At 43.5% G+C, this 16,291-nt stretch overlaps 1 protein-coding gene across 1 annotated transcript; it reads left to right on the top strand.

Annotated features, from left to right (window-relative positions):
• On the top strand, positions 1-8,451 carry atp6v1e1.L (ATPase, H+ transporting, lysosomal 31kDa, V1 subunit E1 L homeolog). The gene is made up of 9 exons (NM_001086298.2): positions 1-97; positions 4,626-4,691; positions 6,181-6,290; positions 6,412-6,478; positions 6,939-7,028; positions 7,114-7,182; positions 7,338-7,432; positions 7,822-7,909; positions 8,053-8,451. The coding sequence occupies exons 1-9, from the start codon at positions 65-67 to the stop codon at positions 8,113-8,115; spliced, it is 681 nt and encodes a 226-aa protein (NP_001079767.1). The 5' UTR covers positions 1-64; the 3' UTR covers positions 8,116-8,451.
• The last annotated feature ends 7,840 nt before the right edge of the window (positions 8,452-16,291 follow it).

Genomic DNA, 16,291 nt, shown 5'->3' with positions numbered 1-16,291 from the left:
AGTGTAATTGTGTCGCTGTCACCCGATTCTCACCGGCCCTTCTGTCTCCCACCGAGCCGCTACCATGGCGCTGAGCGATGCCGACGTACAGAAACAGGTGAGCGGGAGAAGGGATTAAGGTAGTGGCAGTAGTTATTCCTATGGCACCACCCACACATTTATATATTATATACCTGCTGTACACCTGCTGCTGGGGACCCGGGAGGGGGTCGGGAGATTTATTAGGCACATCCCAAGGCTCTGGCTTTGAGGGAAACTCATTTGCTTTAACCTGCAAGCCCCCTTTTTTAGATGATCAGCTGCTGTTTTACTACAACTCCCAGCATCCCCTGTCAGCTATTGTTTAGACTTCCCCTTGTACCTCTTACATTATCTCTATAATATCCATTAACTGCTGTTTTACTACAACTTCCAGCATCCCCTGGCAGCTAGCATTTAGACTTCCCCTTGTACCTCTTACGTTGTCTCTATAATATACATTAACTGCTGTTTTACTACAACTCCCAGCATCCCCTGGCAGCTAGCATTTAGACTTCCCCTTGTACCTCTTACGTTGTCTCTATAATATACATTAACTGTTGTTTTACTACAACTCCCAGCATCCCCTGTTAGCTAGTGTTTAGACTTCCCCTTGTACCTCTTACATTATCTCTATAATATCCATTAACTGCTGTTTTACTACAACTTCCAGCATCCCCTGGCAGCTAGCATTTAGACTTCCCCTTGTACCTCTTACATTATCTCTATAATAGCCATTAACTGCTGTTTTACTACAACTTCCAGCATCCCCTGGCAGCTAGCATTTAGACTTCCCCTTGTACCTCTTACATTGTCTCTATAATAGCCATTAACTGCTGTTTTACTACAACTTCCAGCATCCCCTGGCAGCTAGTGTTTAGACTTCCCCTTGTACCTCTTACGTTGTCTCTATAATATACATTAACTGCTGTTTTACTACAACTCCCAGCATCCCCTGTCAGCTAGTGTTTAGACTTCCCCTTGTACCTCTTACATTATCTCTATAATATCCATTAACTGCTGTTTTACTACAACTCCCAGCATCCCCTGTCAGCTAGTGTTTAGACTTCCCCTTGTACCTCTTACGTTGTCTCTATAATAGCCATTAACTGCTGTTTTACTACAACTCCCAGCATCCCCTGGCAGCTAGTGTTTAGACTTCCCCTTGTACCTCTTAAATTATCTCTATAATAGACATTAACTGCTGTTTAACTACAACTCCCAGCATCCCCTGGCAGCTAGCATTTAGACTTCCCCTTGTACCTCTTACATTATCTCTATAATATCCATTAACTGCTGTTTTACTACAACTCCCAGCATCCCCTGGCAGCTAGTGTTTAGACTCTCCCTTGTACCTCTTACATTATCTCTATTAAAGCCATTGACTGCTGTTTTACTACAACTCCCAGCATGCCTTGAGATCTGATTTGCCCCAGCTGCACCTGATGCTTGGCTACCTCCTGCTATTGCTGTATATTAGCCACGGGCAGCGTTCTACATGATACGACTCCCTGCACCCCAACACCCAGCCACTATACTGTCCCACAGCTTGCCTGTGACTGGAGAGAGGGGTGCAGTAAAATGAATATTGTATTTATGTAAGTCTAGTGCATGTGTGACTTCCGAAAGATTGTAGGAATGTGGTTGATCTGATGCCACTTGGGCACATTAGGGATTTTCCTTAGGAATTGGCTTTAGATTCCAGACACTGAGAGGCTCCTAACTGCCAGTTTGTCCATGTGACTAAGGAAGCTCTCACCAACCGTTTCAGCAGCAAACTCCGGGATTTCTTCAAGAACCGCTCAATTTACGATCATAGGTATAAAACGGCAATCTTATCCGATTAGCGTCGCCTGACGCGTTTCGTGTTTGCGCACTTCCTCAGAGATACGACCAATAGGAATGCAGTGGAGTTAAGAGAGTCTTAGAGGCAGCCTTACTGGTTATGATCATGGAGGACACTGGGAGTTGTAGTTCTGCACCACATTCCCCAATGGGCCCCTGTATAGAACTAGATTTCTTACAACTGAGTATTTAGGCCATTGAAAGATAGTTACACCAGTGGGGTAACTAGAACTTACTGGGCCCCACAGTAACATCATTTAGGGCCCCTCCTAAGCAGTGGAAATGTGTTTTCATAAACATAAAGTCATTGATCCTGGGCCCCCCAGCAGTGAGAGCTTTTGCATCCTCTAGGAGACAGGGTGGGGGTTTATAATTGAACATTAACGTGTGGCCCTTTAAACAGAGGGAAGTGTGACCTTATTCGTTCACCAGCAATGGAGTCGGAGGGATCACATGATTCTGTAGATCACATGATCCTCATGGAATCAGGAAGTGAAGAAGCTATTCATCTGCATGTGCCAAGACTTGCCAGGCTGATGCCAGTCTGATACAGCAGGGCACATGCCTCCTAAGCAGGGGTAGCTAAATATAATAATAATAATATGTATGAATTCCAGAGTTGAGCTCATAGAGGTAGGGAGAATCGAACCTACTATTTTAGGTACCGTGAATTTAAAGGCACAGATTTTTGTGTTGATGCCACTCTGGGTTGGCAGGAGCAGTCAAGGTCACAGGGGCCTGTGTGACAACTCAGGAAAACTCCAGTGATGTTTTGGGAAGTGAGTTTAACACGTTCCCCATCTCCTTCTCAAGGTCCCCGGGCTGTATGTGTTGACAGTAAACATCAGTATCGGGCAGAACCGCTCTCTTCTGGCTCTAGAAGCTACACAGAGTCATAATCAGAAGCGGTCTGGCCTGAGCTGGGTTTCCCTAGTTGGATCAGTAGGGTCGGTCCAATAGTTTGTTTAGGTAAAAACACCAACTGTGTCCACTATAACCAGCAGGGCTTGATTTGGCAACCAATGAGAAATGAGCATTTCTGCCCTTGGCAAACATAAAAGGGAAAACTGGCAACTCGGCCCCCAAACAGTCCCCCCCAATATGGATTCACAACAACAGTACTTGGCCCATGGGCTGAATGATCACATGACATTAAAGTTGTATCAATTCATAGTATGATGAATTTGTAACTGGTTTTCATTTTTTATTATTTGTGGTTTTTGAGTTATATAACTTTTTATTCAGCTGCTCTCCAATTTCAGCCATCTGGCTGCTAGAGTCCAGATTCCCCTAGCAACCATGCATTGATTTGAATTACAGACTGGAATATGAATTGGAGAGGCCTGAATAGATAGATAAGAAATTAAAAAAACTAACCATAAACTTGTAGCCTTGCAGAGCATTTGTTTTTAGATGGGGTCAGTGACCCCCATTTGAAAGAGTCAGGAGAAAAAGGCAGATATGTAAAAAATAGGGATGCACCGAATCCACTTTTTTGGATTCGGCCGAACCCCCGAATCCTTCGTGAAAGATTCAGCCGAATACCGAACCGAATCCGAACCCCAATTTGCATATGCAAATTAGGGGTGGTAAGGGGAAAACATTTTTTACTTCCTTGTTTTCTGACAAAAAGTCATGCAATTTCCCTCCCACCCCTAATTTGCATATGCAAATTCGGATTCGGGTTCGGCTGGGCAGAAGGATTCGGCCGAATCCGAATCCTGCTGAAAAAGGCCGAATCCTGGCCGATTCCCGAACCAAATCCTGGATTCGGTGCATCCCTAGTAAAAAACTATAAATAATGAAGACCAACTAAAAAAATAGCTTAGAATTGGCGATTCTGTACCATTCTAAAAGTTCACTTAAAGCGGACCTCCCCTTTGAGTTAACTTTTAGTATGTTATAGAATGGCTAATTCTAAGCAATTTTTGCCCTTTTCTTCCGACTCTTTCCAGCTTTCAAATAGGGGTCACTGGCCCTGTCTAAAAAATCAAATGCTCTTTAAGGCTACAAATGTATTGTTATTGCTACATCTTATTACTCCTTTACTCTCCTATTCATATTCCAGTCTGTTATTCAAATCAATGCATGGTTGCTAGGGGAATTTGGACCCTAGCAATCAAATTGCTGAAGAGCTGCTGAATAAAAAGCCAAATAAGTAAAACACCACAAATAATAAAAAAATGAAAACCAATTGCAAATTGTCTCAGATTATCACTCTCTACATCATACTAACAGTTAATTTTAAAGGTGAACAACGCCTTTAAGGTCTTTACCTGGGAATCTTTGTGTTTGCTAAACAGCAGTGGAATCCTGATCGTGTGTTTATTTTTCCGTGGGGCGGGGGGGGTCGGGGTGTAGAACTTGCAGAATGTAGTAGACATGGGTCACACAAACAGGCAGGATCCTGTTTCAGCATAGACAGATCATATCCTATAGGTGCCACATTCCTCATTGGGACATGATAAATCACAGCTTTGCCCCATCTGCTCCTAGGGTTTAAGGTGGGGCTCAATCATAATCATGTGGTCACTGGCCCAGGGGCCAAATGATTGGATGAGAATAATTTGGCTTCTCTAGGGTCACATGTCCTCTGTCTCCCTACACTTCCACCTGCAGAACTATGCCACACCCTCTCCCATTGGCTGCTGGGAGTAGGGCAAAAAAACAGGGGAACCCACTGGGTTGGGGGTTGTGCTCCTTTTGTGTCTTAACCATTCAATTTTGTAAAAATCTAAATGGTGTTGCTGATGTATTTGCAGATCAAGCACATGATGGCTTTCATTGAGCAGGAAGCCAACGAGAAGGCGGAAGAAATAGATGCCAAGGTAAGGACCATTCATTGTAGCATCCAAAATACTTTCCTACCCTCTGGTTCAGCATTGGGTTCCCTGATTAACCCCAAGGTATCCAGCATTCTAACCACAGGCTGGTTGTCTTGACACTTTCGTGGTACGTGTCTTGTACATAGGTAATAACATTTCCACTGGACCATAGCAAACATTCTAACTGTACATTATAGGAAAAACATAGAGGCTGTTCCTGCTGAATTGTACTTAGTACAGGGAAATCCATATGCTGCCATAGTTTTATGGGATCTCATGTACAGACTATGAGCAAACTTATGGGGCTGAATTGTGCTTAGTACAGATAATACCTATGCTGCCATAGTTTTATGGGATCTCTCTGTACAGACTATGAGCAAACTTAGGGGACTGTTCCTGCTGAATTGTGCTTAGTACAGGGGAATACCTATGCTGTCATAGTTTTATGGGATCTCTCTGTACAGACTATGAGCAAACTTAGGGGCGGTTCCTGCTGAATTGTACTTAGTACAGAGGAATACCTATGCTGCCATAGTTTTATGGGATCTCTCTGTACAGACTATGAGCAAACTTAGGGGACTGTTCCTGCTGAATTGTGCTTAGTACAGGGAATACCTATGCCGCCATAGTTTTATGGGATCTCTCTGTACAGACAATGAGCAAACTTATGGGGCTGTTCCTGCTGAATTGTGCTTAGTACAGGGGAATACCTATGCTGCCATAGTTTTATGGGATCTCTCTGTACAGACTATGAGCAAACTTAGGGGACTGTTCCTGCTGAATTGTGCTTAGTACAGGGAATACCTATGCCGCCATAGTTTTATGGGATCTCTCTGTACAGACAATGAGCAAATTTATGGGGCTGTTCCTGCTGAATTGTGCTTAGTACAGGGGAATACCTATGCTGCCATAGTTTTATGGGATCTCTCTGTACAGACTATGAGCAAACTTAGGGGACTGTTCCTGCTGAATTGTGCTTAGTACAGGGAATACCTATGCTGCCATAGTTTTATGGGATCTCTCTGTACAGACTATGAGCAAACTTAGGGACTGTTCCTGCTGAATTGTGCTTAGTACAGGGAATACCTATGCCGCCATAGTTTTATGGGATCTCTCTGTACAGACAATGAGCAAACTTATGGGGCTGTTCCTGCTGAATTGTGCTTAGTACAGGGGAATACCTATGCTGCCATAGTTTTATGGGATCTCTCTGTACAGACTATGAGCAAACTTAGGGACTGTTCCTGCTGAATTGTGCTTAGTACAGGGGAATACCTATGCTGCCATAGTTTTATGGGATCTCCCTATGTTGCTGCAGTTACTAGAGGAACACTGGCTCTTTAACAGCTCAGACTTTTAATATGCCTTTGCTCTGCCCATTCAGTTCCATTATCATTATCAGTCTGTTTGGCCCATGAGATATTTGGTCACATTTCATGGAGAATCCGATGCCCCTGGCAAGTTACACAGATTTATGTCTCACTTGCCGTAGGCAGAAGAGGAGTTTAACATTGAGAAGGGCCGACTGGTGCAGACCCAGAGACTGAAGATCATGGAGTATTATGAGAAGAAGGAGAAACAGATTGAGCAACAAAAGAAAATGTAAGTTTGGTTTGCAGGGGTTGCTCTAAAATGTTTTTTTTTTTTTTTTTTGTTTCTATACCCAGAGGACCAGTAAGAGGTTCTGCTGTCTCACACTAACTTGTCACTTTGTAACCCTCAGTCAGATGTCAAACCTGCTGAACCAAGCTCGTCTGAAGGTGCTTAAAGCTCGTGATGATCACATTTCGGTAAGGAGGTTCCATGCATTGTCAGTGGCATGTCTTATTCCTTGGTACCCAGGGTACAAATAAGCTCAATTATCCCCCTGACTGGCCTTCAGACTGGACCCCCTTAACTCATAACAAGGTTACAGATATATAGAAACATTGGGGTAACAGTCACCCTGTTATAGTTCCAGGGGTACCCAGGGCACAAATAAACATTCACCCCAAATCTCCCCCTAACTGACCTTCAGACTGGGCCCCCTTAGCTCATAACAAGGTTACAGATATATAGAAACATTGGGGTAACAGTCACCCTGCTATAGTTCCAGGGGTACCCAGGGCACAAATAAGCACTCACCCCAAATCTCCCCCTAACTGACCTTCAGACTGGGCCCCCTTAGCTCATAACAAGGTTATAGAAACATTAGGGTAACCGTCACCTTTCACCTGCTCACCCCAAATCTCACTGTGTCTCCTGGTGTAGGATTTGGTGAATGAGGCCAGGCAGAGACTCGCCCGGGTGGTGAAGGACACGGCTCGGTACCAGATGTTGCTTGATGGACTCATTCTACAGGTTCGTGTCACTTCCAGCCGGTGCATTTGGTGCTTGTTTCTTATTCGCTCACTGACTCTTTTGTTCTGATCCGGATTATTTGCAGGGTCTGTTCCAACTCCTGGAACCCAAGGTGGTGATCCGCTGCCGTAAGCAAGACCTCCCTCTAATTACGGTAAGTTCCTCTGTATATTGCTGATCTGCATATAACTTGCCCGGCTGTACCCTGCAGCTTGGACTCAGGCGGAGGGTAGGGTTTATCCCACAAGCAGGAAGTGATCAGATAAATATCAAACTGTCTGTATTGTAACTGTCTGTCTGTCCTTGCAGGCTTCCGTGCAGAAGAGCATCCCCACTTACAAGGCTGCTACCAAACAAGGGGTGGAGGTGATCATTGATCAAGAGACTCATCTAACCCCCGAAATGTAAGGCACATGTTTTACTGTATATTTACTTTTTCTTATAGTAATTGCATCTATGAGGGGGGCTTAAATTAGCCCCCTTGGACATCACCAGACAAATGCTCAGAAGGTTCCTTGTACTTTGTGATCGGGGACCCGCTTTAGCTATAAGTACTTCCCTTGTGGGGGCATAAACAGACAGACAGTGAGAATACTGGGGGGCTCAGGTGGTATAGGGGGCTTAAGGATAAGCAGCTTCAATATCTTATTCCCAAGGATAAGAGGGCCCTAAACTGAAGCTGATGAGGAAGCGCGAGGGGATTCGGGGCTGATTTGGGGACTACAGACAGTCGCGGTCTATAAAGCAACCAATTCATGGCTAACTTACCCTTTATTTTCTTGTGCCTTGGCAGAGCTGGAGGAGTGGAGCTTTATAACGGCAATGGGAAAATCAAAGTGTCAAACACGCTGGAGAGTCGGCTGGACTTGATTGCTCAGCAGGTAAAGCCACTAATCCAGAGATCATTGCGCATTTGCCTCTAACTCCCGTATCTGTCATTGGACGTGTTGAGTTGTAGTTCAGTAACCGCTGGAGTGCCTCAGGCTGTACATCCCAGTTTACTCCCCCTTCTTCTGTTTAACAGATGATGCCAGAAATCCGAGTTGCTTTATTTGGGGCCAACACCAACCGAAAGTTCCTGGACTGAGGCCGCTGGGAGTAACGGACTGAGGGTGCCGGGAGTAGTTTGACGCTGGTCTCACTGCCGAACTCCCGGAGGAGTCACATTGCGGAAAGCCTGAATTTCTCTATTTTTTGTTTCATTGTCTGTAACTATATATTGTAGTCGTGTAAGAACTAGGCTTGTTATTGGGCCACTGGAACCACAACAATCCTATATTGTCTTATTGGTCAGTATTGGGGGGAGGCGGGGTCAGCCAGCTGTGTGTGCTGATGCTCTTATAAGATTTGCACCCCAATGTATGGTAATAGTTTGTCTGTTGCACTCTTATTGAGATTAAAGGGGAACTAAATATTCCCAAACAAATTCATGTAAAAGTGCTGTTCTGAGCACCCTTGCAACTTTCTTTTTTTGTTTTCCCGATGTTAGCAGTTTTACACCAGAAGTGTCCCCTGCTGTTCTGTCTGGTCTTGTTAGTTGCCAGAATTCCTGATGCAGAAAGCATCTCCTGCCACATCTCTGCTCAGTCCTATCGCTCATTGTTGGATTAAAGAACTGACAGGGGCCATAGAACTGAGCAGAGAGGTGCCAGGAGATGCTTCCTGTATCAGTAACTTATCCTACTGGTTCCTGTTGGCATATTCATGATATTAGCAGTGTAAAGTTCCTAAAAACTAAAGGGCAGAATTGCATTTTTTTTTAAACGTTCATTTGCCATATTTTAGTTCCCCTTGTAAGTAAAATAATGCAGTTCCTGTCATTGGCCTTTCTAGGAACTTCCTGCTGAAAGAGGAAGTCGGGGTGGAAAACAAAGGCAAAATCAAACTGCACACTCCTTTTAGTTGTGAAGTCAAATATAAAGTGCGGCGTGTGCGTTAGTCACCAGTGTGCCGTGGTCACGTGTTGGCCACAAGGAAGTTTCCTGTTTAGGCGACAGTTGCCCTGTTGTTCCAGATTGCCCAACCTGTAGTATAAAGCATATGCCTCCCCCCAGTATGTTATTACCTGTACTGGTCAGTTAAATAATGGATTCAAGGGAAAACGGTACCAGCTATTTAAAGGGGAAGTTCACCTTTTTTTAAAGTAGCTTCTCCCAGTTATCTACCTGGGCAGGTAACTTAACCTGCTTATTCTCCGTCTGAGCACATTTTTGACTGGTTAACTTCCCCTTTAAAACCTGGAAACATATCTCTGACCCCCAGAGATGCCTGGTTGGCCCCAACTTGGGAAGTCAGAGGAGAGAGCAGTCTTTAGTTTCCCAGCATCCTTAGCTAAAGGGGATGATCGACATTATCGTTTACAATAAATCCCCAGATCCAGATAATCCGCTTCATTCATTGGTTGGACAGAGCTGGCGAAACCTCGCCCCCCATTCACTGTATATCCCGCCTACTGCTGGCACGGCTGCCAGTAACCAGCATGGCTACTCCTTGTTTTCATTGTTCTGTATATGTGGCTCTCCACTAAAACCATCAGCCTTGTTATTCAATGCCCATTGTGATGTTTATTTATTACAATAAAGTTGTGTGGTCCCTCCAGCTGTCAGTCCTTTCTTTCACTTCCATTCTGTGCTACTCTACTTAGGTCACATGGGCCAAATTAAATACATAAAGTTCATTTTCATGCCATTATAACAAATTCCAACCACATACAAGACCCGTAAGTAATCTCAGGGTGGGCAGTTTGGCCAGTTGCTTGGACTCCTATCTACAACCTGCCTAATACTTGCAGTACTTGAGACTAGAACTATATATATATGAGATTGTCCAGCTATTACACTACAAATCCCAGCATCCCCTGCCAGCAAAAGGCTATTGAGCAGGGTGTCATCGGGTGAAGTTTCGGCAGCCCTGCTGAATATCCTCAAGATTATTACCCAGGCACAGGCATTATTTCCCATGGCCAGAAACAAGACCCCATTAATACTGCATATAAATATATAGGTATATTTATCAAGGGTCGAATTTCGAATTGAAAAAACCTCGAAATTCGAATTCAAAAAGACCAACTGAAATTAAGTTGAAGGTTTTTTGTTTTGTTTTTTGGTCGAATAGGTCCATTTTCGATCAAATAGGTCCGTATTCGGCCGAATTTGAATCCTACGAATAGAAGGAATAGCGCATTCGAACGAATTCGGTTTTTCAGAGTCCACCAATTTACTCCAGATAGGTTCTAGGAGGTCCCCCATAGGCTAAAACAGGAATTCGGCAGGTTTTAGATGGTGAATGATTGAAGTCGAATTTTTAAAGAGACAGTACATGATACATTTCGATATTTTCATTTTTTTCAAATCGAATAAGGACTATTCCCTAGTTGAAGTACACAAAAAATAGCTTATTTTATTTCATTTGAAAATTCACCTTGACCTTTGATAAATCTGCCCCTTAGTGTTTGTAAAAAAGGCCATAACCTGAACAAATGCAATACATTTTTTCTGGACCCCTGATTCACTTTGCTGGACCTCACTGACCCCTCCCCTATTGTAACATTATTGTACAATGCCTTGGAAGGTTGATACTTCTGATTATCCTGCCTTGTGAACATACAGACCATCTATCTAGCCAATAGCGGGCTTCATGGTCCCTCAGCCACCAGTAGAAATCCCCTAAGATCCCAGCCCACTGCCTGCTTTGGATCTGCAGGGTGGGGATCTTTGTAGTACCAGGGCGAGGGGGTGCCTCAATGGAGGGACCCTTCTAATGAATCCTACATTTAAAGGGGATGTAAAGGCAAAAAATAAAATTCCATTTTTACTTTCTTTAATGAAAATGAAACCTATCTCCAATATACTTTAATTAAAACGTGTAACATTTTTATAAGAAACCTGTCTGTATGCAGTGAAATTCTCCCTTCATTTACTGCTGTGGATAGGAATTCTCAGACGGTCCCTAACTGCTCTGCAGGGAAACAATCATACTTATGAACAGCAGGGGGAGCCCCCACCTTACTTTCCAGCCACGCAGAACTCAAGCAGCTTTGTTTGTTTCCCTGTAGAGCAGTTGGCGACTGTGTAGAGATTTGGATTGGATTTTTTTTTTGTCTTTACATCTCCTTTACTGTTTCCAACTCCAGCTGCAGGGACAAAGATCATGGAGCCAGATTTAAACAGATAAACTGGGATTCTATTTGAAGGATTGTTTTGCTGCAGCCACTGGTTCTGCAGAGTTGGAGAAAGTTTGTATTAAACAATACAAAAACAATAAAATCCACATTAGATTACATGACAACACAGGACCCAGTGCAGTCTGTATATTCTGATTATTAATCAGTCTGGCTGTATCGGCTTCTGGCAGATATTATTTGACTTGTGCTGTTTTGATATTTTAAGACGATCCCTAAGCAGCCCAGACCACACTGAGCATGTGCACAGTCTTGGTCTTGCAAAGATGTATAACAAAGTTACAAGCTGATGATTTTGAAAGCATAAATCATTTGTTTGATTAGGCTTGTGGTGCAGTAAGTTCATGTTTATGTTTAGTATACAAAATACAGCATTTCTAGCATTAGTCTATTTTAGACTTTACTTCCCCTTTAAATGCTGTGATCTCAGTTACCTCTCTGTCCCCATGGGGACGGGGCTAGTTGAAGTATCCCAGAATACATTCCCCTATGCCTATGAAATACACCACCTGGGCTGTTCCAAAGAGGGGGGCAATAACCAGGGCCCTGCAGCCGCCCCCCTTCATAAAAGCAGAGGGGCCTTCGTTCCTCCAGATCCTCCTGTAATGACAAAGGTGACAAATGATAGGGATGGAGGGAGGTCACATGAGAAAAATAGGCCCAGCAACCCCCATACATAATATATAAATGTTTGTATTGATAGAATAAATATATTGCTCAAAATTTTATATATAACCTGATTGAAATCCATTTTGATTTGAATAGAGTAGTGAATAAATCTAGCCTGTAGGTGGCGCTGGAAACATAGATATGTGAAGAGATGCTCAAGCCCATACCTTGCACAGTCCAGGATTCCATTGTAAGTATCTTTTCCGATTCCTTTCTTCAAGGTCCAGATCCTGGTTTTGAGCACAAGAAAGGGAACAGAAACCCCCAAGTTAATTAGCCTCTCCCCCTTTTATCTTCCTGTTAGGGTGGGAATTGTATCATTCGATCCCTTTGCTTACTGTAATACAGAAGAACCCCCATTTTATGTTTTTCAGGGGACCAGAAAAGAATGATGTAAAATACAGGAAAATGTAAAATGAGGGAAATGTATTCTGCATAATATATAGGTGGGACCACAAAACAACTTAAAATCAGGGGATGTAAAATTGAGGTTCCTCTGTAGTATAATGATCACTCCTGGGTAGCACTAGATACCTAATATATAGAGACAGAGACAAGAGGAACGTTTTGGGAGGGTCTCGCTATTTAGAGGTGTGAAAGCCACAGAAGCCACCCCACAATGCACTAGGCCAGAAAGGAATTGTAGTACAGCGCTTTCTCATGGGGAGACTTCTGTCCGAGTTTATACACATTGGCAAACATTGGGAAGTGAATGGTAGAGAATATACAAAGAATATACACAGAAGGAATGTTCTGGGCACACAATAAGCTATACCCTCATACTGTACTGTCTAAGGGAATCAATATGGCACCTCCTCCCATATGTATAAATACAAATATACAGAGAAGGAATGTTCTGGGCACACAATAAGCTATACCCTCATACTGTACTGTCTAAGGGAATCAATATGGCACCTCCTCCTCCCATATGTATAAATACAAATATACAGAGAAGGAATGTTCTGGGCACACAATAAGCTATACCCTCATACTGTACTGTCTAAGGGAATCAATATGGCACCTCCTCCTCCCATATGTATAAATACAAATATACAGAGAAGGAATGTTCTGGGCACACAATAAGCTATACCCTCATACTGTACTGTCTAAGGGAATCAATATGGCATCTCCTCCCATATGTATAAATACAAATATACAGAGAAGGAATGTTCTGGACACACAATAAGCTATACCTCATACTGTACTGTCTAAGGGAATCAATATGGCACCTCCCTCCTCCCATATGTATAAATACAAATATACAGAGAAGGAATGTTCTGGGCACACAATAAGCTATACCCTCATACTGTACTGTCTAAGGGAATCAATATGGCACCTCCTCCCATATGTATAAATACAAATATACAGAGAAGGAATGTTCTGGGCACACAATAAGCTATACCCTCATACTGTACTGTCTAAGGGAATCAATATGGCATCTCCTCCCATATGTATAAATACAAATATACAGAGAAGGAATGTTCTGGGCACACAATAAGCTATACCCTCATACTGTACTGTCTAAGGGAATCAATATGGCACCTCCTCCTCCCATATGTATAAATACAAATATACAGAGAAGGAATGTTCTGGGCACACAATAAGCTATACCCTCATACTGTACTGTCTAAGGGAATCAATATGACATCTCCTCCCATATGTATAAATACAAATATACAGAGAAGGAATGTTCTGGGCACACAATAAGCTATACCCTCATACTGTACTGTCTAAGGGAATCAATATGGCACCTCCTCCTCCCATATGTATAAATACAAATATACAGAGAAGGAATGTTCTGGGCACACAATAAGCTATACCCTCATACTGTACTGTCTAAGGGAATCAATATGGCACCTCCTACCCATATGTATAATTAACCCACTGACATTAAGAGAGAAAACATTAAGTGGGATCATACTTGTAAAGGTAAGTCTCAGTGCAGTCAGGTGGGAAACCTTTTACTACATAAACATCTAAGCCTTGGAACATCTGTACTAAATGTGTCCTTTACCTTCATAGAAATAATAGAAAAAAATAGATTTACATCAAACTGTACTCAACAAAAGTCATGGGTTTTTTGTTTAATTAGGTAATGGGGTTAACAGTTAGATCTTTGGTGGGAGACCACAATCTGGCAGTCTGGGCCCTGGGTGGAGGGATGTACCAAGTGGGGCAGAACACAGGGGCATCGACTCTGGATATAGAAGTATATGTAAACTAGTCACATATGTATTCAGATCAGATCACAGTCAGAGTCATACTTAAAGGAGAAGGAAAGACATTTTTACTTGGGGTGACAAAAGTTAGGCAACCCCAAGTGATCGCAAGTACTTACCCGGATTTACTTATTCCAGTGAGCACCAAGGAGCGATTTACGGCTTCTTCTTTCTTCAAATTTCCCGGGGCAGACACATGCGCAGTAGAATGAAATAGTCGACTTTTTCGCTAAAGTTCGGCCTTTCGCTCTACTGCGCATGAGCCGCCGCAAGAAGAAAAAAGAAGCTGAAAGACAATTGCTCCGTGGTACTTGCTGGAATAACCCCAGACCGGTGCAGATTTCTGCTGATAGAAACACCAACCCTGGGTGTCAGGTAAGTAAATGTGATCACTTGGGGGTGCCTAACTTTTGGCACCCCCAAGTAGTATAACATGCCTTTCCTTCTCCTTTAACTGGAGACAGTGAAACATTAATAGTTTGGGCGCCTGTCAGGTTTCAGGTGTGTTGATTTTCTTTGTTGTTTGTTACTGTTTCTTTCTTTTACTTTTAGATGCCATTGTCCCCAAGTCTTTCCTGGGAAGCTCTGGGTTCTGTGGGTTTGAAATAATTTCCTCCATTCATCCAAATTTGGTTCTTCAATATTGCAGGGTTGGCAAAAGGTAGGAAGGTCCTCAAGCTTATTGAGAACATATGTTTTGCCATCTTTAGATATTGTATTGCAAATCTATAAGTCCAGCAAAACAAAAGACCTTTCTCTTTAAGGAGTTGCAGTTTGTGTCTCACCATCCTGCACTGTTGTAAAGTATGCCAAGAAAAGTCCTATAGAATAACAATATCAGCAACCAGTGTCGGACTGGCCCGGCGGGAAACCGGGAAAAAACCCGGTGGGCCCCGACCCTCGTGGGCCCCCGCTGGGCCAGAACCCTTGGCATACGCGCCAAGCGGAGGTGTTGCTGGGCCGACGCATTTTAGTAGGGGTGCAGGGGGCCGGAGGGGGGCCCCTGGACAGCAGTCCCGGTGGGCCCCAGGCCCCCCAGTCCGACCCTGTCAGCAACCTTGAACTTGATAACCCGTAGTTTCCTGGCTTTGATGTCCTCTTTCACTGTAAACCGGATTAAACAGAAACTAATGTCCCTGGATGTATCCATGGGGAGGCAATTCGGTTTTAGGGTTCTTTGCACCCTTTCATATCACTATATCATGTAGATTTCCCCCATCCAGAAGTTCCTGTAGGTCCCTAATAAACAGATTGTTCCATCTGCCCTTTTTATCCATGTCATCAAGGAGGCGTTGGAGAGTGATAATGGTTTTTATGTGGTGAGTGTTCACTTGTATTAGGGTCTCTACCGTATTATCTACAGACTCATTTCTATTTGCAATGTCCATGACTTGGTGATAAGAGACGCTATTTCTAGTTTAATGGTCGCCATCTCCTCTTTGAGCATTGCTTGGAATTGGGAGAACATAGTCTTGGGTGTTTTGGCTTTCTCTCCCCCCATGTCTTTATTTTTGTTATGCTTCCCCGTGATTTTATGTGATCTCTCAGCAATCCAGATTAGGTTCACTCTCCGTCCTTACAGTTCGGCTATTTTCCCCCAGGTGTATACGGTCTGTCTGTCTCTATTTATATCTATTGGTGTATACTGGCCCTTTAATACGTTGCTCTATTGAAGCTGCTTGACTGTGTGTATATAAACATAGTTCCCTGCTATTTAAATCCTTTACTCTGGCTGTTTACAGAAGATAAATGTAAATCCACTAATGGTGGCCATAGACAAACAGATCCTATCTTACGAATCGAGGATTCGTACGATTTTCGGATTGTGTGTGGCGTGTGCCGACATCTTTCGTCCGGCAGAGATCGGTCGATCTGTCAGGTTTGATTTTGACCCGACCATTCCCGCCGGAGCCCACGGCACATCGTAATCGGATCATTCGGCCATACGGCCGAACAATCAGATTACCCCCGATATAGCCATGTTTGTTAATGCCATTTCGGGGAAAGATCCGCTCGTTTGGCGATGTGGCCAAACGAGCGGATCTTTGCATCTATGGCCACCTTAAGACTTGTGCCAAATGTGGAGAAGAAAATGCCCCTTAAATGAGAGCATGATCATACTGGGGTGTCTGGGTCCTATCACGACTGCAACTTCAAGGGCCCTCCATGTAATTGGGGGGAGGGATGTGGGCTTG

Source organism: Xenopus laevis, chromosome 3L (genome assembly GCF_017654675.1).
Source record: "Xenopus laevis strain J_2021 chromosome 3L, Xenopus_laevis_v10.1, whole genome shotgun sequence".
NCBI classification, from domain to species: Eukaryota; Metazoa; Chordata; class Amphibia; order Anura; family Pipidae; genus Xenopus; species Xenopus laevis.
This window is presented reverse-complemented; position numbering and strand designations above follow the sequence as displayed.

Coding starts and splice junctions, on each gene's coding strand:
- atp6v1e1.L (NM_001086298.2), top strand. CDS start 65: ATGGCGCTGAGCGATGCCGACGTACAGAAACAG. Junction 7,029..7,113: donor TTGATGGACTCATTCTACAG/GTTCGTGTCACT, acceptor GATTATTTGCAG/GGTCTGTTCCAACTCCTGGA. Junction 7,910..8,052: donor TGGACTTGATTGCTCAGCAG/GTAAAGCCACTA, acceptor TCTGTTTAACAG/ATGATGCCAGAAATCCGAGT.